Consider the following 23,294-nt stretch of genomic DNA (forward strand, 5'->3'; position numbering starts at 1 on the left):
GCCTTCGCCTGCTCCATTGCTTGTTGCTCTTCCAAGAGTGCCTTGTTATGTCGTTTAAGGGCGTCAAGTTCCTTGTGCAGATGCTGCTGATCAGTTGTGGATTGATCTAGTCGTTGCTGCAGTTCGGTCAATGCTTCGTGGGCACTAGAAAGGGCAGCATGTTGCTCTTTAAGCTCTGCATCCCACCTGCACTCTGCCTTGGCGCGATCGTCAGCGTAGCTCTGCGCGTTGTGGTTTAATTCATTTTCGTGTTCTACGGCGAGGCGCCCCACTATCCCATTTACGCACTCGATCCATAGGTCCAATACCGAATCCTGGTAGAATACCGTCTCCTTGTAGCGTGCCTCCATCTCCATTAATTCGGTGCGTAGCAATGTTACAGCCTGCTCCAGGGCGTCACACTCGTCGCGAAACCGCTCCAGATCGTGCAATAAGCGCTGCTGTGTCTCGCGTTCCGACTCAAGCTGCCTCATACGCTCAGAAAGCTCCGCGTTCTGACGCTGCAGCTCTGCACGCTGCTCTTCTGATTGCCGCGAGTCACTCAACGCCGCGCTCAGCTGTGCCTGCTGCTCACTGAGTATACGCAACGCATCTTCGCGCTGCGACCGCTCACGCTCGAGATCCTGCATCGTCTTGCGTAATTGCTCCTGCCCGCTCACCAATTCAGCATCCTTTCGCCGCCGAACGCTCTCCATCTCGGCTTCATGCTTCTTCACTTGCTCCAGAAGCTCACGTTCACGTTGGGCATGCTCCTCCTTCAGCCGCTGGTTCATCTGCTCGTAGTACTCCGCTTGCCTTCGCGACTCATCCACCTGCCGCTCGAGTTCACTAGCCTTTCCCAGCAACTCCTGGCGCTCTGCTTCCGTCGCACGCAGCATCTTCTCACGGATCTCGTTCTTCTCGCGCTCCTTCTCCAGAGCCTGGAGATCCGCAGCACGCTTCTGGGCCTCTGCCTCCAGGAGCACAAGCTTCTCCTCCAGCTCCGCCACATACGCAGGGTCCTTACCCTGAATATCCCGTCGCATCTGTTCCATCTGCTCCTCCAACTCGCGGATGCGCCGTGCACGCGGGTCCTCGTTCACCTTCGTCACATTGACAATGTCACGCGCTCGGGAAGCATAGCGCAATGTGCTCAGTGTCTCTTCATAGTTCATCACGCTCGGGCTGATCGTCGCAATCATGAATGTTTTCGAATTGCCACCAAGCGAATCCTTCAGAATAAACGTCAGCTTAGACTCACGGTACGGTGGCATCGACCACTGGCTGTCCGCGTTTTTTGCCATATCGGCTAGCATGTCAATCACACGCCCAAGCGTCGTCAGCGAGAGGTTGATGTACCGCGCCTCGCTAAACTGCTGTCCAACAACCTCAGACTGCGCGACGCGCTCTGACCCGGCGAGGTCTACAAGATTCATCCGACTGTTCTTGCCAGCTGTAGTGATCGTCTGCCCCGTTGCAGTCACCATCGACCGCTCTTCGCGCAGCATTAGCATGAAAATCGCGTGGCTGCGACTGCTGCGGTCATTCATCTTAGTAGCCGCTGTGTGGCGCACGCGGTTTCCCGCCTCAATCAGCTCAACAACGTCCCCCAGGCACGACACCTCGCAGAACCGTTGACCCTCAATGAACACACCCCTCGTCGGGTGCTCACGCACCTCCACAAACACCTCCTCCTTTGAGCCCTTCTTGCGCTTCGCAAGCAGGTCCGACACCCGCTCATTGTACACCTCGATGTATCCAACCTCCACCGTCCACTTTGAGTGGCCCTCCGCCTCGATTTGCTCACGCGTCTGAAAAAGCTCCAGACACAGTCGTGGCGTTACGCCAGCGTCCACACCACCAAGTGATGTCGTGTCACCACCCATCATCGTGTATGTCTTCCCACTGCCAGTCTGCCCGTATGCAAATAGGCATGAGTTGAATCCATTGAAAGCGTGGCGCACAAGCGGTCGTCCTATCGCCTCGTACACCTCCAGCTGCCCGGCAGGACGGCCACCAGACTCGTCAGGGGTTTCAAGGGACCAAAAAACATTATCAAACTGAAACGTATTTACGGCACTCTTTTGGTCTTTGTTGGCTGCGTGTGAACTAATTCTCACCTGACTGCTCTGCTGGTTCGCCCTAACCACCACTGAGCAACTATCACTACCCTCTCGTGCATTAAGTGGCCTCACTCGCACAGAGACTTTAACGGAATCTTTACTTTCACTTATTTTTTGCATCCTTTTCTTTTTGTTTTATTAAGATGCTGATATTATTTTACTAGGAGTGGGTTTCGTTGTAATTTCTCTTATGTCTACTCTTTTTCGTTATTCACCCCCAGTTAAAGAAATATCTATGTTTGAGTTAAAAAAAAAAAATGGGTTTATTAGTCATTTTATAGTAGTTTGGATGAGAGGAGTTCTTGTTTGTAAGATAGAATGTGATAATATCTGCTTTTATTTTTTTTTTTCTTGTTTCATTATCTTTGTATGTGAAAAGGATACTGAAAAATAAAAATTGCATGGTTATGTATATTTCTTTTCTTTTTTGAAGGAGTTCTGTTTCCATAGGGATTCTAGCGCTTCATGTAATGAGTATATAATGTTGTCGTGGTTTACCTTTCGTTTTACTTGTCCAAGAGATCTCTGTTTACGCAGCGAAATAGTTGTAGTATAGGGGACAAAACTATTACCATTCACATCATCTGTGTTTGACTCTATGGAGAAATGGGTATTTAGAATGCGATAATACCAGGCGTTTAGAATTGTGAATCGTATAGCTGTAAAAAGATGTTTTACTCTCTTTTTAAGATCAAGATCTTCTTTGAAGACAAGGTACCAATTAGTGCTGCTTCTAGATAACTTATTGCTTTGGAGTTCGCTTTCTAATAATAATAGCACATGTTTTTTTATATGCGGGTTCGTAAATGTATCAAAGGCTGCGTTTCCTAATGGAAGACGAATAAAAACAAAACGTTGTTTTTGAGATGTCTTGATACCAGCGTGACGAGTAAGCAGCGCTGTTGCATCACCCCAAGGCATATCGGCGTGTGATACCAGCCAGTTCAGAAGCATAGGTGGGAGAATTGCAGTCGTTTCACATTTCTCTAGAGAATGAGAAAGGTTGCAAACTGCCTTTATGACTTCTGTTTGAATCGTTTTTGTGTTTGAAGTGTAGATTTGTAAACATTGTTGTTCTTGTCTATTCTTTTCTTCTTCTTCCTCATATTGTACTACTGCCCGCATCGTCCAAAATAGCCAAACAACAATAGTAGTCTCATCAAAGTGTTTTGTTGGCAACATTGACAAAAGTTTTAACCACTGTAGTGCAATGGTAAACTTTTCTTCTTTAGGTGATACATTACCCAGAAGAAATCCAAGTCGCGAAACAGACTCAAAGAATGGATTAACAACATCATCAATATCAAAAAGGTTTTGCAGTGATGAAGGGAGACTCTTTTCCTTTAAATTTTCTTCTTCTACCCCACATAATTCTATGTTTTTATCCTCAATCACATTAAGAACATGGTAAAGTATTACAGTCGCATCCCCAGGGCGATGATCTTCAGAAATCCATTTACAAATAAGTTGAACGATTATAGACAATCTACTTGAATTTACAGTGGTATAACAAGTATTCCCAATATTTTCTTTGTCCACTGTGTTAAGCAAGGCATTAATAATAAACACATATTCCGTCTCCTTCACATGTTGAAAGAGATCAGAAAATAATTGTACTTTCTTGCAGAAAGAAAACTGCTGTGATAGATATTCCTCCACAAGTTGACCAAAACTTTTCCTCATGTGTACTATCTCATTTGAGTGACATAATGCAACCATCTCTAGTTGGGTTTGACGCATACAAAACTTTTCAGCTGCATCATAAAACTCTCCTCTCTTTAGAGTATCTCTCACTATATCTCGAACTTCCTTACAAAGGAGAATCTCAGAACGTTGTAGATATTTTTCTACAATTTCTTCAAAAAAAATCGAAGGGGTTAACCGATAAGCTAAAGCCGAAACAACCTCTGGACAACGTAACGTCGTTACCACGATATCATTATCTATTGAATCAGTTTTTAAGTGACTCATCAATGTAGTTGAAGAAAACTGCGGCCATCTGTTCAAGATACTCAAAATGATTTCACATGATGGTGCTCTTAAAAGTAAACGTGTAAGTAATAGTTCTTTCGTCACACTAGAAGGGATAAAAACTCGACTTTTACCTGATATGTTGTGATTACAAGAAATCGACCACGCATCGGCAAGACGACAACAAAACGAAAAATCCGCTACTCGGGTAGTAACCTCCATAAGGCGATGACACACTTCCTGTTCCTCATAAACTTTCATATCATTTTCAGATACACCAAAAAAAGTATTGAAACTAGCGAAACGCAAAACTTCCAAACTACTTTCCTCTAACTCTGACCTCCTGAGAAAGAAATTTCCCGTGGCTTCCATTTCACTAAACTTAGTCTCAGAATCCTTGTCTACGCTGTCTGAAATACCTTCTATATTGACACTTCTATTACCATCATCATTACTATCAACAACAGCACCAGGAGCAAGAGCTGCAGATGTAGATGTAGGTGTAGTAAAAGAAGAATCAGGGAGAATATCAGTAAAAGAGAAGGATGTCTCAGAGGGGAGAAGTTTATCTCCAACCAAGTTTCTATCCATTGTCGAACCTTTCATTGCACTCCAGTACGTTTCCCACTGTTGTATCAATGTATCCATCAAAGAGAGAAGAGAAGGAAATTCAACACATGCCCGATAGCACACATCCTGACTAACAGTGGCTAGTAACTCGGATGTACCACTCCAAGATTGTACCTTGGAAAGTTCTTTTAAATATGGTTCTAACAGTCCATATTGCTGTATATTATGGATGGTTCGTAACGCATCTATCCACCGACCCTTTCGGAGGTTGTGGTGCAGAGAAATATTAATAATTGATGAAGGTGCAGAAAGAACAGGTAATGCAACTGATACAACAGACTGTAATTCTTGTACATCATTTGAACTAGAGTCAACGCTTCTCTTCACCCCTGATCTAAACTCTTCTTCTCGACTCATACTCTGAAGAATAAAACGAAGTCTATGGTATAATGGTCGTAGCGTTGGTTGATATTGTGTGCTGTGAAGAAAAAACTTTAAGGCATTTAATTCTTTTTGTGAAAGGTCATTACAAGAGAAATTATTACAGTCATTCAAAAATAAATTATTCACTTTAATCTTGGGCATTTTTTCATCTCCCATAAATGGAAAAATGTTCGGCATATCAGAAGAAAATTGGATATTAACCTTTGAATCGTCACCTTGGTCGTAGAATCTAAGATAAATAGACATAATAGCCTCGTCCGCAATGGGTAAGTGACGCTTACGAAAAAACTCATAGCAGGTTAAGGCTGACTTCCATGAACACATGCGTTTGCAAAGTAATTCAGTTGTAGATACAGATAACACCTTATTACTGTTCGTATTACATTTTTGTGAAACGTTAATAATTGTCTTTGAAAAGCAAAAAAAAGTGGAGATGAAATCACCATACACTTACATACGATATTGAAAAATCTCTTTCAGTTCCTATACTTTGTCTATTTTCTTTTTGATGAAAGAAAATAAAAAAAAAAAAAAATACATGATTCATTAAGAAATAAAGAAAAAAAAAAACTTATCAGTACCAAACTAAAAATCCTAAAATCCACAGAAGCAACAAGACAAAAAGAAAATATTGTACAGGTGTAATCACCTGTACATGTCCCCTTGTGTTTGAAATGTGTAATGAATTGTATGGTTATTACCAAGTTTCACTTACATAAACCAAGGAGGGGGTTTGAAATGACGGTGTTAGTAGCCATCATTTGTAGGATGCAGAGTGAAGCTTCCCTCTCGATAAATAAGATTATTTGTTATAACCATGTATCCGCACCACCAACAACAACAAGAACACTAAGAACAAGATCCTCAAAATATATATATATATATATATTTTTTTTTTGAACGTTTTTTTTCTTTTTATTTTTTTTTTTCTTCTTTTGAAATTACTGATGTTTCTTACCATCACTTACAGATCCCTTTTTCTTTGCAAGCTTCAACTTTTCTTCAGTATTCTTTTTATAAATCAAAATTTGTAAAATAATCAGAGTATTAAGTGCTACAGAGACTCCAAACTGTGTTAGCAGTACATTTCTGCCCTGTTCTGCGGAGACATTGTGGAATGTCGTTAAGAGTCTTGATAAACCTCCAACCAAAGCCAAATAAAAAGTTAAAAATGAGAGATGTCCTGTAGATTGATTTTTGTGATTCATTATAATCTGAGGAACACGGCTGCTTAAACCAAAAAGTATTTGTATGCTTAGAAGCCATTCATGAAAATCATGGGAGAGAACTCCGGCAGACAAAGCAATCAATACCATCGTTTCAGCAATAAACGCAGATAAGGCAACTGATAATTTCCCTTGAAAGTATCCAACCAAAATTAAAAGTAAAGCCATCTCTAGCATAATAAACATATTTTCTCCAAAATCTTTTAGGTGCATAGACTGTGCAATACCCCAGCTTGTTGTTATCACACATGAAGTTAACTCAAAGCAGAGCGATGAGAGAGAAATACCTTCTGCACTTTGGTGCTGCAGAACTTTTATAATCTGAGGAACCTTTAGCATTACTGATCCAAATACAATAGCGTACGGCAGAAGGCTACTGACAAAGTAGCGCATAAAAGCAGCAATTTCATTATCCCCAACCTCATTAATAGGTATAGCTGTAGAAGCGTCCTTTAATTCGTCTGATGCTGCCATTCGGTAAAACGTTTTTTTTTTTTTTTTTCCTTTTTTATCCCACACTCTATCTCTCTCTTTGTGCTTATGTATGCTAGAACAAAGTACAGTTACTGATAATGTAGCTGTACTTGACCAAGGTTATCGCCGCTGGTGTTTTTTTTTTTTTTTTGCACTTCGTTATTATAATCCTCGTTTACTTGTTGAAGTAAATTCTTGTATTAAAACCAGGATCATAAAAAAAAAAAAAATAAAAGAAAAACAAAAAAAAGGATTACTCTGCTAATTGGGGAAACACACACAATGACTCAAATATCCAATTAAATAAATAAAAAAAATGCGTTTAATCTTAACAAGAAAATAATAATAAGGATCAGAGGTCTGCAAAGCTCACCGCTCCGTTCATCATTTGTAAAGCAAGCATCATACTTTCAATAAGAGATGACGGTTCGTGATAAAAATTCAAATGCCCCGGATCAGCATCCATAGCGCTATTAACAATAGGCATAAGAGTTCCGTTTTGAGGAAATAAGAAATATATCCGAGGAAAATATTCCCCTTGTCCCGCAAAAGCTTGTTTAATAGCATCAGACTCTTCCTTTCTCATTCTCGTTTTTTTACGCATCCCATGAGTACGACCAACATCTCTATAAACGTGAGGTTTAGGATATGGATAATACTCAGTCATATCCTCCATAGTCTCTGTAGCCACCATCGTCATGTATTCACTCAAAAGCTCAAATTCTGCACTTTTACCCAATTCTTGTACTAGCGACTTGCATGCAGGACAATCATTTCGGTGAAAAAAAAGAAAGATAGGTAAGTGACAAATAGGACTAGGTGAGGCTGATCGAGCAGTTGTTAAGAATTTAATTCCTTGACTCTTCTTCTTCATTTCATTAGAGTTATCTCTAGGAAGAATAGAAGAAGCATCATGTTCTAGCAAAGTACACTGTGCTACAGTGACAGTACGAACTAATTGTCTCCAATTCATCCACGCAATATGACCGGTATATTTTTTCAATATACTTTCTCGACTTTCTTCGGTTCCTTTATGCCGATAATAATGTTTTCGTGGAGAATCATCAACGAAACCATTTTTAACAGAGTCAACCACATGGGCACAAAGGAGTAACACAAATAGAATAAACAAGCGTCGCATAATATACAGACAACCTTTGAAATAAGCACCTCCCAACACACACAGAGAGAGAGAAACACAACCAAGCAAATAATATAATAAAGGTATTCCTATTTCTCTTTCCGCCCTAATAAACGAAAAAAAAAGAACAAAGGAAAGCAAAAAAAAAAAAAACATATATATATAAATAAGTCACAAAAATGCCACGAGACTTTGAAAAAAAAATCTCATATATATATATATATATAAATTAAACGAAAAACAAGGAAACCCTTTCCAGTAAAAAAAAAAAAAAAATCACCCCACTCCACCCCCAATTACATTTTCATTCTGCTTACAGATGTATTACTAATTCTATACGCCCCCCAAAAAGCTGTCAGGAACAACAGTTTAGCACATTGAAGGGGAAAAAAAAACACCATTGCAATGACAGCACACAAATTAGAGTGATGGTCACAGAACCTTCTATTCTTCCCTTGATCTTTTTTCCACGTTAATAAGTGAATTTCATACGTGGTACAATACCTCTTTTTTTTCTATGTAATAGAAGTATTACATACAAGAGGAAGGAAGAGAAAGGGGCCAAAGTATCTTTCTTGAATAGATAAAAAAAAAAAAAAAAACATGCAATCCACAACGGTAAAAGAGCAAGTAAAAGGAGGGAAGCAAAAAGGGAATATGAGAATAAGATCACAAAATGAATTCTTTTCTTCTTCTTTTGTATTATATTTTCTTTCATTTATGCAACTCCTGTAGAACAGTCTCCGTGTTCTCACCTCATTCACCTGCTTCTTTTTTTTTTTCTTTCTTTCTTTCTTTATTTCTGTGGGAAGGCTTTCCCTTATACTAATCTCCAATACGTCACTGATATATACGTAAATAGAAATATATGAGAAAGATCAATCAGATTCCGCAAGAAAAGGATGGGAAAGAAGATCTTTGCTTCTAGGTCGTTTTTTGTGATCAAGAGTTAGACATGCCTCCACAAAGGAAATAAACGCAGGATCTGTAACATTGTGAGCTGCTAATTTCTTTCTAAGTACTGAATATGGCCCCTCATCAGGGGATTCTTTTGTTTTTTCCTCTCCATTACAAATCTTTTCATTATTTTCAGTATTCTTTTCTTCAGTACGTTTCGCATCCATAGTCTGCATCACAGGTGTATACAGATAGTAATAAGAAGAATCTTCCCCGGCATCATCACCGTCTTTATTACCCTGTTCGTATATACAACCAAATTTGTTTATAAACTTAGCAGTATGTCGACCCTCCCATAACATTCTTCGTGGAAGCGGTTCTCCACATACATAAACAATTCGTGCCAACATTTCTGGAACAGTCTCAGAAGTAAAAAGAACTTCACCTGTTACAAGTTCAACTAAAATAGCTCCAAGTGACCAAACATCAATCCTTCCATCATAGTCACAACCCAAAATTACTTCTGGGGCGCGATAACTCCTGCTCTGTATATAAGAACTTAAATGGTCACTTAAAAAACAGCTGCTACCAAAATCAATAACCTTTACTATGCATCGTCGATGAGAAACAAATAATATATTTTCTGGTTTTAGATCTGCGTGAATAAGATTAAGACTATGAACGTATGTTAAAGCCTCAGTAATTTGACGAGCAATACGACGAAGACGAGAAATAGTAAAATAAAATGTATCTTCTTCTTCCCGATTATATTTTGAATATTCGTAAAGGTTATCAGAGAGCAACTCAGTAACTAACATTGTATGCTCCTTGTAATAAAAAGAATCAATGAGGCGAATTACGTGTGCCTTATCAGGGTCCTTGTATTTATTAATCAAATTTAATAAACGAATTTCATCCAAAGACTGATCAAAAAAGTCCTTTGAATTATTGATGATTTTTAAACATACTTCAGCATAACCTGCAATCTTTTTCTTTTTCTTTTCTGTCGTATTTGATTCATTACCCTCAACATCATTCTTATTTGTAGTATTAGCCATAGAAGTATTTTCATTTTCATCATCATTATCATCATCATAAATAGGTTGATGTAAGTCGTAACAGCGAACAGCTCGACTAAATGTAGCTTTTCCTAATAACTCTATAATTTGATAGCGATCCGCAACAATTGTACCACGCTCAATAGGGAAATTTTTTTCTTCTTCAAATCCAGTTTTTAATGGGTCCATTATTACACGAAGATTAAATGATCCCATAGTAACAGGAGCTTTCCCTTCTTTTGCCAAACGACGAAATTCACGACGACGTTCTTCACGTGCTCGAACTGCATCAAATACTGCATCTCTCTCTAATTCAACCACAAATTCGAAAGGTGAAGTTGGTTTAAAAGAAAAACGTTGTTCCTTTGTTGTAAAAGATTCTTCATACTCATAATTTACCAATTGTTTTTTTGTTATGTGTAAAGGTTTTATTGAAGCAGAAAGTCCACCTCGACGAATAGTATCACTGAACATTTTTCCCAATAAACGTGCTTCTTCATCTCCAACACCACCACCAAAAGGAAAAGATGGAACACGAAAAACTTTCTTGATTTCATAATTAGCACCACCCTCTACACCGTCATCATCTGCTTCTTCTTCTTCACTAGAATCTTCAACAGTTTCTCCGGTATCAACTCGTAGACGTAATGGTTCAGGTTGCCAAGTACAACTACTTATTTCTTGATAAAGAACAGGGTCAACCGCTTTAAAAACCACTTGTGTTTTAACACCATCGTATATGTTATCATCAGAATCTGCAGAACAATCTACAGTGGGTATATGATTATTTGATATTACTTTCTCTTGCTGTAAGTTAAAAACATTTTCAGCAAGAACAGCATTATTATCATAACTTTCAACACCATCTTCTGTAAAGGTTTCTTCTATATTTTCTAAATCAACATTACAAGATGGACTTTGTTCCATGCTGGATCTCTTCGTTTCGTGATATCCACCGGGAATAGGATACCCTAAGGCATCAATAGAAGAAATAAACTCTTTTTCAGGCTTACCCGATAAAGAAAATCCATGAATAGGATCATGGTAATTAGAATGTACCTTTATATCAACATTTTGTTTTGACACAACTGCTGAAGATTCAAGCGAGTTTAAAAGGGCCTGATAGGACTTTACACCTTCTCCATTATGAGTCCTCCGTCGAACAGCTTCCGTTGTTTCTAACATAGACTTAGCCAATTCCTTTAATTCTTCAATTATTATATCAGTCGACGAATTGCGTTGTTCTAACTGTCCTGCTGCTTCCACGCTCTCCATTTTTATGAGAATTATGTTTTAGGTATACTTGACCAAGAATTACTACGCACAATGATAGACTGCTTGTAAAACTATACCAAAAGGAAATAAATACATAGATACGTATGTACAAAAAAAAAAAATTGTAAGATAATAGATAAATAAAAAATTAAAAAAAGAGAGAGAAAGAAGAACGAAATATATATATATATATATATAATTAACAATAAAAACACCGCAAAAAAAAAAAAGAATAATCACATCTTAAGGGAGAAAAAAACAAAAAAAAACTCTGGACTCTGTAAAATCGAGAAAAGAAAAAATTCAGAAGGCAACAAAAGCAGTAAACGTCCAATTTCTCTTCGTCAGAAAAAAATAAAATAAAAAACGTGCAAAAACCAAAACGAAGGAAATGACATCCGGAAAAAAAAAAACCACTTTAAAAAAAAAAAAAAGAGCCGCACCGAAAACCGCCAACGACATCCCCAAAGAATAAAAATGCGCACCAAAGGTGGTGAAACAAAAGAAAAGAAACGTGGGCAGGCAGGGTGGGAGGCTGCCGGGCGTTAGGGTTGGTTTGGGGCGCGGCGCCGGCGAGGGGCCTCCGAGAAAGGGGGGAAGGGAGGCGGCCCCCGGCTCTGGCGGGCCAGTTCCCCGGGAAAGGCGTGGCCCGGGGGGTGGAGGGTCCGTTTTTTTTTTTTTTTTTTTTTTGCGGGGCGGGGTCCCCGGCCAGCCCGAATCCCCTGATTTTTCCCTCCTCCTCCTCCTCCTCCTCCTCGGGCGATTCCTTCGGGCGCCGGCGGGCGGGGAAAGGTGGGGACTCCGTCGTTGCCATTGGTTTTGTTTTCGAAGTTTGTGATTGGGAGGTTTGTTCCTCCAGAGTGGTACCGTTTTTCTTTTTTTTTTCCTTTGTTATTTGTTTTTGGACTTGTATTTCATTGTCGTCTTTTTTTTGTTTTTGCTTTCCATTTTTCCTATGAGCTTCTTGGTTCTTTTTTTTTTTTTTTTTCTTAGGACCAACGGCGGGATATTCCGCCCAAAAATGAGTACAATAAAGGCTAAGATTTTGGAGGAGGCTGTAAAATTAGTCCCTAAATATGGATTTGTTGAGGCGAATTTGCTCCCTTCGACACTTGATGTTTTAAAAGCAAAAGGTGAGTATGATAATAAAGAAAATATGGCTAATTTGAATTTTGTTCAACTATTTCCAAGAGGTTTTCCAATAGCTGTTGTTGAGTATATTGTAGATAATTCAAATAAAGTTACTCATCAGAGACTGGAAAAATGTTTTAACAAGAGTGCTATATTTAGTTCAATTGTTGAAAATAAAGAACTTTACCGAATGGGATATTATAAACCTCCAGATGTTAAAAAAGTAGTTGAAGAAGCAATGTTGACAAAGTTTAATACATTATTGCCATATGTTCATCATTGGCCAGAAGCAGTAGCTCTAGAATGGAATCCTGCTAACGTACCATTTGCAATCAAAAACGTTGCTGAATTTGTTGACACCACCTGTTATTACGCAGAGCGTATGGAAAATCTTGGGACTGTAATAGCTTCTGGGAACGTACTTCTACAGTCTCGTGTTTTCTCTTCGTTTAATCCTGGAGTGCATTTAGAAAATAAAAATATTGCACATCATAATGTTTCTTCTTCAAAAACAGAAGAAGAACGATTTTGGGAATCCTTTTCTTTAGGAATTCCTCTTTCTAGTAGTCCACAGACGAGTGGGGGATTGGTGAACTGTCAATGGTACGCTATGAGAACGAAGGTTGCTGCTGTGTTTTCTATGGGTATGTTATCATTTGTTGGAGAAGCGAAGATGAATCATCCAGAAACAAAGGCAATGGTAAAGCGTTTAACTGATACCTTGCTTTAATTGAACGCACTTAACGGATAGATGTTTTTGTGGAACCGATTTACCTATTTCTTCTTTTGTTTGTGTGTTTATGGCTCATTACATGTTTTTTTTTTTTTTTTTTTTTTTTAGAACAGTAAATTCTTCACTTTTATTTTTTGTTTTAAATGTATGAAAACTTTCCCAAACTCTTCTTAATTTTTATTAATAGAAAGAATAGGCTATTTATCAATGAAGGTAGTGTATTCGACATAACCATGGTTATTTCCTGTATGTTTTTTTTTACTTTTTTTTTAGGGGGGGGGGTGCTTCTTCTCTTCACTAAAAAAGTTTGTGCACGTAAGATGTGCTTCACCTTGGGTCAAGGTTTGCGTATAAATTGTTCTTTTAACTTGGGTGAAGTTATATGGATTGCTCTTGTTGTTTCGCACATCTTTTTATCTTTATGAAACGACTTACATGTGACATTGGGGTTCAAAGGATTCTCCATTCTTAATTGATTTTCAATGTTTGGATAGCGTTTAGCTGGGTATCGGCAATACTGTACCGTTAGATCGTCTTTTGGAGAATAGTCGGAATGTGTTTTATTTGCTGAATATGTTTTCTTTCTTTTTTACATATTTGTTTGATTTTTTGTATTTATTACTCCTAGTAGAAGGTTTTGTGACTCTCGTCATTTTACGTGATTTTTTCTTTGTACTTCACTCATTATTAATAATATTATTATTATTATTATTATTGGTTCGTTTTCTCCTTAACATGTAAGGGTTTGAAAGGGGGGAAAGGTGTTTTACAAATTTGCATTGTTTCTTAAGTAGTGGCTTTTGTATGACATGATGGTTAAGCATTTTCATTTTTCTTCTCCTGACCATATCTATATATCCATAAGGTGAAGTTATATATGATACCTGTGTTGGACATATTACGATGGACTCGATTGTATTTATGAACGAAGAAATTTCTCTCTTCTATGTTTGTTTTTATTGTGTATTGAGTGGTTTTTTTTCTTTATGTTTTTCAATCTATATATGTCTCTTTTTTTCTTGTTTTTTTTTTGTCTCTTAAAAAAAAAAAAAAAAAAAAAACTCCTTTACCTGCAGATAAATTGCAAGTATGTCAAATGCATTCGGAAAAGGGCTATCAATGATCTGCTGTGTTACAGGGTCTGCAAAACCCTGGGCAGATGGTGAGGCCGATGGTGACGCAGTCTACGAGGATTTACAGGGACCGGGTGGTCGTAACCTAACAGGATCAGTTAATGATAAGCGGATTTGTGTCCCTCAAAAAATTGATCCCAAAACATTCTTTGCCAATGAGAGAACTTTTCTGAAGTGGCTTTCTATTTCAGTGATGGTTGGCATGATGTCATTGACACTTTTAAACTTTGGTGATACGTCAAGTAATGCTGCTGAACTGGCTGGATTGGTGTTACTTCCTGTTTCTATCATTTTTATGGTATATTCCTTGTTTGTATTCAGAGACCGTGCTAATAAAATATATATGCGTGAGCCAATGCGTTACGATGATACTCGTGGCCCTACAGTATTGGTACTTGTTCTCGGAGCTTCTTTGGTTATCGCAACTATCTTTTCAATTCAGAGACATTATTACAGAACCGCAACACCATCATTTAATAATGAAGCACGCTTCTCATAGAAAAAAAAAAACTGTCGCAGTCAAGCTATATTTTGTTTTGTCTTTGTGTTTCAGCATGTGAAAGTAATCGAGCAAAGTCTCTTGTGATGTTTTTTTTTTTTTTTTTATTTGTTATTGTTGAGTGCTCGGTTTCCGTGGATAGTGAGCAATCTTTAGGACGTTTAGAAGGAAAAAAAAAGACAAGAGTTACCTTTGGTCCTTACATGGCGAAAAGAGAGTTGTGCTTTATAAATAGTGATAGTTTTTTAGAAGAAAAAGTGAAACTTTTTTTTTTTCTTTTCTCTGTTCTCATCGTTTACAAAAAGGAAGAAAAAATATCGTCTTTTAATTTCCCCTCAAAAAAAAAAAAAAAGTTTCATTATTATTATTATTACCCTGAATTAGTGGTATTTTTCTGCTTGTGATTATCTGATTTTATTCGGGATGTTTTTCCGAAAAACTATGTCTGGGGTGAGGGACATCTCAGCAGGTGGTCCTATTAATCGTAGAGTTCTTGATCGTTTCACAAGTAAATTATCGGATGAATCGTTTCTTTTGGATGCTGTATTAAACGATGCATGTAAGAGGGCGAATCTCTCTATTCCAACCTCTGTGGAGCTAATACCTGATTTTAAATGGTGGAAAAAGCTTTGTTTCGCTTGTGGTGAGAGACCTTCTACATCTAAGTATGGAAGGTCATTATTACGTCAACGGCTCGTATGGGCACTCTCTGAAAGATTAGCTATAGATGAAGTTTTTCGTTTAAATGGTCACGAAATTGAGAAAGAAAAGGTAATTGAACCAATAATAATAATTGGTTTGCCTCGTAGTAATGGGCATCAGGCAGCTCATGTTTTGTCTCGTTCAGGACTTTTCGTGGCTTTAAAACAGTGTGATACGTTATCACCTTCGCTTCTTCTTGATATAGATCGACAAAGTGCTTTTTATCGTCAGTTTAGGTGGTTTAATCAAATATCTCCTGATTTTCGTTGTGTACGAGTTCTTAATTCCAATCAGATTGATGATGATATCAGTCTACAACTTATGTCTCCACAGTCATATGCATGGGGTCTTCTTTGTGGATTAGATGGATATCTTTTGGAATGTCTACAAGAAGATCAAACAGAGGTTTATAGAAATCTAAAACGAATATATCAATTATTTCAGTGGTATAAACGTTGTGGACACTTTTCAGAAAATGTTTTACAGGAAATTAATCCAATAAATAATCCGATTGAGGAACAAAAATATGGAGAGAAAAGTTCATTATTACGAACACAGTGGTTGATTTTTTCCCCTTTTGCCCTTCTGAGTATTGAATCTATTCATGAAATATTTCCTGATATGAGGATTATTTGGGTTCATCGAGCATTATCTCAATGCCTACCGTCACTTTGCTCCTCATTAGCTATTCACAATTCTATCTACAGTGGGAAAACACCAACTGATTCTCAGTTACTGACAATAGGTGATAAAGTTTTGGGTATTTTCGGTTCAGGTACTGAATATAGTATAGATTATTTGGCTAACTTTGATAAATCCCGAATGGTACATTGGTCCAATCGTGATGTGAAACGTCACACAACACGATTAGCTACAAAAACCTTGCAGTATTTTGGAATTGAGGTCGATAGATACCGTCGAATGCAGATGATTGATGGTCAAACAGAATACGTAGATACTTTTCGTCCATTACATGATGCTCAAATGCCTTATTTTGGCTTACATGATGGTGTAATTGGTGATGTATTTCAAAGTTATATTCATCAATTTGAAGAGTTTGCGTATGAAAAGAAATTTGGAGTTACAGTTGAAAATTATCAACCACTGGCAGCTCCTGCGGATCAGCAATCACTTGGATCATTACAAATTAAAGGTGGTGATGAATCCTCATATCCTTCTTTAGCAGAGGGCCAGCCAATTGTGGGTCACTTCTTACAAGAAGGGAAGGGATTCAAATAAAGTGAAGAAGAAGAAAAAGGAAAAGAGAGCTATATATATATGGATTGCTCTGATTGAATTCCCTCTTTTTGCTTTGTACATTTAGTTATCGTATTGTTGGAAAAGGTTGTCTCTCTTAATATATATATATATATATTACTTTTATTATTGTGGAGAGAGTGACAATAGTTCATTTTGTTTACGTTTGAGAATAAGGCTGTTTTCTTTTGTTTTTCCTCTTTTTTTTATCTCTCACAAAATAAAGTTGTTATATTTTCTTCTTTTCTCTTACGAAGAAACTTTGCGTTCCCATTTCTGAAAGTTCCAAAAGGTTTTTTTTTTTGTTGTAGGACTTGGAAGAAGAAAGAGTACTTTAATACAGAAAAATGACTGAAGGCCGTTTTGAGACAATTCACAATCTCCGACCTAAAAATTGGGATGGTCGACGTCATTGGACCAATTGGCATCACCTTTATGATTGTGAAAAGGATCACTTGCAACGAGAAAGTTGTCCCTTTCATGATCTTCGTGCTGGTGGACAGTTTCAGTACGAATACTGGGGAGCAGGAGAGTTTACAGCACCTATCTTACCCACTCGTCTTAATGATCGCCCAGATGGAGATAGAATGGACTTTGCAAAAGGACGTGGAACTCAAATTGGTGGACTTGGAGATATTCCACTTGATCTGGAGGCTGGAGGACCACCAAAAGGTCTCGCACGTCCTGTAAAGACTGCAGTATTTACAAAGAAAAATCCATTAAAACGTGGTCTCTTTGGTGAGTATCCATATATGCCAGATCCACTGGAAGAGAAAGCCGCCGTTCCTGGTGCTAAAGGTGCAGCTAGAGGTGTTGACGGTGGTATGAGGGCAGGACGTGTGGATGGTTTTGGTCAGGCTCCAGAGTGGATAGCTGATCCCTACAATGATAAGATTGATCGTGGTCGTATTCACCACTTAAAGGCCGGTCCACTAACCCACAGACCTGAAGATCGACCTCCGTGGATGCCAGAAGGTGAACCTGAAAAACGTAAAAAACGACCTCAAGGAGCATTTTATGCAGGTAAGCCATGTGGTATTATTAACGATATAGAGTGGATTCCAGATCCATTGCTTGAGGGAGGTGTTAAAAAACATGCAAGACCATTCCGTACATGGCACACCAGAACAAAATGGTCTATGCCAACGGATGCACCCTGGACAACGGGTAAAATTACAGCTGAACCTTTCCGTGGACCTAATTTGAATTTAACACAATCTGGTGTACCGTCTTTAGATACGTTCAAGAGGGTAAATATGACTCAAACTATTGGAAAAGAAGCTGCTTTGTCATCCATAAGGGCACCGGAACGTGTGAAATTTAAGTAAAAAAAATTTTTTTTCTTTACCTATTCCTCACTATTTCTGTGCCTGTGTCTCTATATGTGTCTCTGTTTTTAGATTCAGTATACCAACTTTCTTGTAGAAGTAAAGAAAAAGAAAAGAATAAGAATACTATAAGCAGAACAAAACACGACGTATATGTTAGTCAAGCAGTGGTAAATTAACAAAAAAAAAAACTTGTGAAAGAATGTAATTGTGATTGTTCGCATTTTTGCGGTACATTCCTTTCGTTGTTGTTTTTATTATCATTATTATTATTATTATTATTATTATTATTATTATTTATTTTTGTTGTTTTTGTTCCTGTTCTTATAGATTACCTCTTTTTCTTCTTGTTTACTCATCTTATATCAGACATTTTTAGTATTACGTTCTGTTGTTTTGGTTTTGCTAACCAGAACTTCCTCCCCATGTGTTATTTAGGGAGCCTCTGTGATGTTGCATGAGTTGCGCGTTCAGTTGTATGTAAATGTAGATGTAGTTATGGAATTCCTTTAAAGTGAAGGAGATGATTCTTGACATGTGTTTCATTTTTTTTTTTTTTGTTTTTTTTCGTTTTTAGTGCAATTTATTTCCTTTATTTATAAAAATTCTCTGATACTCTTCTCTGCCTTCCCCTTAACAATGTATCTCCTCTGTTTTTTTTTTTTTTTTTTTTTTTTTTTTTTTTTTTTTTTATTATTATTTATTATTTTTCTCAAGCGGCACTTTTTTTTTTTTGATGGTTGTTGCTTTTCTTCCGGTTCGTAGATGTCTGATTATTCTTTCTAGACGAGAAGATCAAGTCTTCTCTACTGTAAGAAATAAAAACATCTGTGGGTATCGACCATACACGAGTAAGAGTAAACTAACAACTACAAAAAGCATGAGAACTACAGCCTTTGAAGGTTTATCAACGCGAGAGGAAATGTCACTTCAATTCTCTTTAATGGATTCAAAGGATGTTCCCACAGAGTTGTTATCTTGGATACACCAGATTTCCCGATTGAACCTATGGCAAGAGGCTTTACACTTCCTCAAATTACCAATATCGGAATCCGTACAGACACTATCACAAGTAAAAAGTAGTGAAACAGGAGTTTTAACTAATTCTTCTAGCTCTACTTCTATTATGTGTGAGTTATTAATTAGCACATTTCTATACTATGGTCATGGAGAAAGTGCTTTTCTGCTTTGGCGAAAGAGTTCTACTGTCTTTAACTTTGCACCTCCACCTATGTTAATGATGAAACTTGCCGTGTATGCTATTCTTGTAGATGAACAGGCACAAGAAGCCCTTGATCTTGCATCCATGGTTTCCCTACAAACTGATAGTATGAAGAAGAGTGAAAAAACTCTTTTGAAGTGTTTTGAGTTATGGATTAAATTCTACATTACATTTTTAAATTTGAAAAAGTCAGTACTGCGAGAGGGAGAATTTAAGTTAGATAATTCTGCTGAAGAAGTATTTCTAAAGTTATTATGCCTTGCATGTAGTCCTTCCTCAGAAGACACTGGAGAATTGCCAGTTAAAAAAGGACCACACCTTGCTTTGCATGCGGTTTTACTATTAATTTCCCTTGAGGGAGGAAAAGAGGAATTACAAAGGGTAATGCCTTTATTATCGGACGATAAATGTACTTTCCAATGTCTCCAACAGGTTGCAAATATTTTACTAGACAATTTTATTAAATCTAAACCTCATGAATTGTTTCTTCCCAATACCTTTATCTTCTTACTTGAACACTTATTCCCTATTCCATTGGATTGTTGTTTGAAAAATGGCAAACCTGTGTTATCTGGGTTACCTGTTTATCAGTGTTTTTTTGATGAAAATAATAAAACCCAGTTTAAAGAAGAAGAGGGAGAAGAAAAGAAAAAGAAGAAAAGGAAGAATGTATCCTTTCCTTCCTCTACTATACATTCAACAGTTGGGTTTGTATTGTTAAAACGTTTACAAGAGCATTCTCTTTTAAGGCCATTTATCTATTCTATCGTTTCGTATGATATTGTGAGGACCAATTCATCCCTCCTAATACATGTAATGAAGACTCCTGTAAATTTTGATACTAATAAAGAAATTTCCCAAAATGTTGGTCAACAATTACTTTCGATTGTAAAGGAAGTTATTAAACATAATTTTCAAACTGAAAAACATCCATTATTAATATTGGGGTATATTTCTCGTATTCTCGCACCATTTCTTAATTATGGATCGCAGAAGCGTCAAGATAATCCGCAAGTTACTGAAAGCTCTCTTCTTGTAAATGAGAATTTCTATATTTATCTACTTATCAGCCTTGTTGAGATAGTCCATGGTAGTGATGTTAAGGCGTGGCAACGACTTGTGGAAGTTGTAACTAATATTATTGTGAAAAAAAAAGAAACCGGACTTCAGACTCTTTTACCACTCTCTATACGTATGCAACTTCATTTGCGTTGGTGGCTTCCAAACTTACTTACATTAACAGATACAACGCGTGAGGGATTTATTTTTATGAAGTTAAAGAAACCTTTATTTTTGGAATCCACAAAAGAATGGGATTCTATTGTGTGTGGAATTTTATGGAATCTTAGTGAAAAAGAGATTTATAGTAAAGATACAAAAAATATTGGCTGGATACAAAGTAATTCTGATATCTCAAAAAAAGAACAAAATATATTTTTAAACTATACTACAAACGAATTAAACATGATATTGAATGTTGAGCGTTTGTTGGTGCAGCGATTTATACGATGGGAGTGGCTCTTGAAAGGTATTTGGGAATTTGTACATGAAAGTAATATAGATAGACATTATACTCTATGGGAAAACCTTCTTAGAGTTTGCTCTAGTACATTGGAAAGATGTCGATTATTTCACCGCAATGATATCGCAAGAGACTTGATGGAAGTTCTCTTTTTTCCTGCAAAACCTTTTTTAGCATCAAATTCAATATGTGATAAAAGTATTTGTATCGATAATAAGAAAGATAATAATTATAATAATAGTAGAGGAATAAACGGGAATAGTGTGAACAGTACAATGGCTATGTTACTCTTTGCAGGTATAATAGATAATTCAACACGTATCACTTTATTGATGGAATGGCGATGGCGTTTTTTTGATGAAATATTTCGATGGCTTTTTGCTTTTCAGGCCTGGGATAGAATTCAAGAAGTACAATATTGGCCTCCTAGCCATTTACATAGTACTCATCAATGTTTTTTATCACTACAGTGGTATTTGGAGGATCTTAACAGAGGTATGAGTAAAAATAAAACGATAGGTAGTAGTGAACAAAAACGTGTGCGTGATCTCTTTGATTGGTATGAAAGTGTTGCTTGTATGGATGTTTCACTACGAATCCCACAAATTCTTCTTCCATTGGCTCGTGCTCTACAACGAGGCAAACTCCTTAATTGTTTGAGTACACTACTACGGAATACTTTTAATGACTTAAATACCAAGTTTCATCAACCAAGGAACGCATCAATGTCAAGGAAAGTAAAAGATGGATTAATATTTTTATGTGTTCAGTATAATGTAAATGTGGCTTGTATGAAAAGAGATGATACCGCAGATGTCACTGCAGAACTTTCTCATTCTGCTTATGAGAATGCACAACGTACAATAGCGGCTTTGGTAGAAGTGTATATTCTGACCCTTTGGGAAAATAATTATTTTTCAGAAGTTAAAACGATGCTGTTGAAACCTATTTCATTTAATCCTGACTCAAGAGACTCGCAAGTATCATCATTAATTTCATATCCTGAAAAAACAAAGGAAATGATCTCCTTATTTAACTGTGATGATATTGCGTTTCTTTTACCAGTATCAGAACGTGAGGCAATGCGATTACTACTTATTCTTACACTTGCACAACACTATGATGAAAGTTCTCTTTCAATTTTATTTCGACAACTCCCTCGATTTAAAGCAGATCCTACTCTTGTTATTGCCAATATCCAACGTCTTGTGAATCAAGAACCGCATCTCTTTACTCCTTTTGCGGATACTGCTCAAAAATTATCCATGGGAACAATACGATTACGTGAAGCATGTACAACTATTGCTCTTCAGTATAGAAAAAAAGAGGAACAAGGAAAAATAATGGATTTAAAGAATGGAAAAGAAGAAGCTCCCATACATAATATGAGAGATTTAAACCGTTGTATTGATAATTGTAATTGGGAATTGGCACTTGAGGCCATTCCACGTATAGTTGCAGAACCTCTTCATGCAGCACGTAAAGGATTACTGGCATGTGAAAAAGCACCAAAAGGTATGGCCTGGGAAGGTGCGATGCGTATCTTTATGAACTCTAACCACACATGGGAGAAACATCAATCTCAGAATACAAAAAAAACTTCCTCATCCTCTTCTTCCTTTTCCTTTACAGTGGGGATTCAAGAACTCGGACGGATAATGACACTACTTGCAAATGCAAAACGTTGGCGTGAAGCCTTACAAATATTTGAATCCCTTACTCCTTCCGCTATAGATGGATACATCTTTTCTCAAACCTGTTTCGCCTTATGTAGTGGTGGACATCCTGAATTGGGTGTTGATGTGTGGGCAAAGTGGCGAGCTGCGGTGGGAGATGCGGTGGAGCCAACAGCGCAGATGTGCGGACACTTTTTACGTTGTGGAGTGACAGGAGACACCGCAATGGCAGATGCCGCTTGTCTAATGTTAAAAGAAAGCGTCACGAAGAGAGGGAGTTTATGTAAAGAGAAGGGGGAGGAGGAAAAAGATAAGAAGAAGAAGAATAAGAATAAGAAAAATATTGTACCAGGTACAGATCTACCGCTTTCTCTAGAAAAGGAGGAAAGAAATATTATTACACTACTCCGTGATCGTTGGCATGAAAGTTGGCAGAAGGCCTTACAACTCGCCCTTGTAAGTGGACGACCACGTATAATTGAAGCTGTTTCGTGGAGAACTCCCAGTAATTATCATTTATATAAGGCTTTCATGCAGGATGCCGCTCAAAAGGGTCGTCATCTTTCTTTAGAGGAACGTAGCGCCATCGCAGGGCATTTAGATATTAAGACGGCTTTGGAAACTGAAAAGAGTACTAATGGTGCCAGCAAAGATCGCACTGTTCGCGTTCTGCAGGAAATCCTCGGTGAAGAGAATGATGATAATAATGATAATAAAAATAATGATACTGATGTTGATAACGGTGGTGATAATACTAATCAACGTCAAGGAGATTAGTGATGACATCTTCTCCTTTTTCATTGGTCCGGCTCTCACTTTAAAGGTTAATAAACCTATACAAAAGAAGAACTTAATACATTATATATATATTTTTTTTTGTTTGTTTTCTTATTTGTATTCTATCAGTTTATTATTATTATTATTATTATTATT

At 37.4% G+C, this 23,294-nt stretch overlaps 10 protein-coding genes across 10 annotated transcripts; 5 read left to right on the forward strand and 5 right to left on the reverse strand.

Moving 5' to 3' along the window:
* Positions 1 to 2: 2 nt before the first annotated feature.
* Positions 3 to 2,222, reverse strand: TM35_000291500 (putative kinesin K39; the record flags this gene model as incomplete). Its single annotated transcript, XM_029028307.1, has 1 exon — positions 3 to 2,222. A coding segment is annotated over one exon (2,220 nt), but the record flags the coding sequence as incomplete, so codon positions are not given.
* Positions 2,223 to 2,507: 285 nt separating this feature from the next.
* TM35_000291510 (putative protein kinase-like protein) lies at positions 2,508 to 5,411 on the reverse strand (the record flags this gene model as incomplete). The annotated part of the gene is made up of 1 exon (XM_029028308.1): positions 2,508 to 5,411. The coding sequence occupies one exon, from the start codon at positions 5,409 to 5,411 to the stop codon at positions 2,508 to 2,510; it is 2,904 nt and encodes a 967-aa protein (XP_028880335.1).
* A 617-nt stretch (positions 5,412 to 6,028) lies between these two features.
* On the reverse strand, positions 6,029 to 6,787 carry TM35_000291520 (putative SNF2 DNA repair protein; the record flags this gene model as incomplete). Its single annotated transcript, XM_029028309.1, has 1 exon — positions 6,029 to 6,787. One exon carries the CDS (start codon positions 6,785 to 6,787, stop codon positions 6,029 to 6,031), a length of 759 nt encoding a protein of 252 aa, XP_028880336.1.
* A 352-nt stretch (positions 6,788 to 7,139) lies between these two features.
* TM35_000291530 (uncharacterized protein) lies at positions 7,140 to 7,928 on the reverse strand (the record flags this gene model as incomplete). The annotated part of the gene is made up of 1 exon (XM_029028310.1): positions 7,140 to 7,928. The coding sequence occupies one exon, from the start codon at positions 7,926 to 7,928 to the stop codon at positions 7,140 to 7,142; it is 789 nt and encodes a 262-aa protein (XP_028880337.1).
* An 878-nt stretch (positions 7,929 to 8,806) lies between these two features.
* On the reverse strand, positions 8,807 to 11,158 carry TM35_000291540 (protein kinase; the record flags this gene model as incomplete). Its single annotated transcript, XM_029028311.1, has 1 exon — positions 8,807 to 11,158. One exon carries the CDS (start codon positions 11,156 to 11,158, stop codon positions 8,807 to 8,809), a length of 2,352 nt encoding a protein of 783 aa, XP_028880338.1.
* Positions 11,159 to 12,179: 1,021 nt separating this feature from the next.
* Positions 12,180 to 13,019, forward strand: TM35_000291550 (putative dynein heavy chain; the record flags this gene model as incomplete). Its single annotated transcript, XM_029028312.1, has 1 exon — positions 12,180 to 13,019. The coding sequence occupies one exon, from the start codon at positions 12,180 to 12,182 to the stop codon at positions 13,017 to 13,019; it is 840 nt and encodes a 279-aa protein (XP_028880339.1).
* Positions 13,020 to 14,141: 1,122 nt separating this feature from the next.
* Positions 14,142 to 14,654, forward strand: TM35_000291560 (vacuolar transporter chaperone; the record flags this gene model as incomplete). Its single annotated transcript, XM_029028313.1, has 1 exon — positions 14,142 to 14,654. The coding sequence occupies one exon, from the start codon at positions 14,142 to 14,144 to the stop codon at positions 14,652 to 14,654; it is 513 nt and encodes a 170-aa protein (XP_028880340.1).
* Positions 14,655 to 15,095: 441 nt separating this feature from the next.
* TM35_000291570 (putative phosphatidylinositol 3-kinase) lies at positions 15,096 to 16,595 on the forward strand (the record flags this gene model as incomplete). The annotated part of the gene is made up of 1 exon (XM_029028314.1): positions 15,096 to 16,595. One exon carries the CDS (start codon positions 15,096 to 15,098, stop codon positions 16,593 to 16,595), a length of 1,500 nt encoding a protein of 499 aa, XP_028880341.1.
* A 365-nt stretch (positions 16,596 to 16,960) lies between these two features.
* On the forward strand, positions 16,961 to 17,941 carry TM35_000291580 (uncharacterized protein; the record flags this gene model as incomplete). The annotated part of the gene is made up of 1 exon (XM_029028315.1): positions 16,961 to 17,941. One exon carries the CDS (start codon positions 16,961 to 16,963, stop codon positions 17,939 to 17,941), a length of 981 nt encoding a protein of 326 aa, XP_028880342.1.
* Positions 17,942 to 18,821: 880 nt separating this feature from the next.
* TM35_000291590 (putative ubiquitin-protein ligase-like) lies at positions 18,822 to 23,138 on the forward strand (the record flags this gene model as incomplete). The annotated part of the gene is made up of 1 exon (XM_029028316.1): positions 18,822 to 23,138. One exon carries the CDS (start codon positions 18,822 to 18,824, stop codon positions 23,136 to 23,138), a length of 4,317 nt encoding a protein of 1,438 aa, XP_028880343.1.
* Positions 23,139 to 23,294: the final 156 nt, after the last annotated feature.

Source organism: Trypanosoma theileri (assembly GCF_002087225.1).
Source record: "Trypanosoma theileri isolate Edinburgh chromosome Unknown TM35_Tth_29_V1, whole genome shotgun sequence".
Classification (NCBI taxonomy): domain Eukaryota; phylum Euglenozoa; class Kinetoplastea; order Trypanosomatida; family Trypanosomatidae; genus Trypanosoma; species Trypanosoma theileri.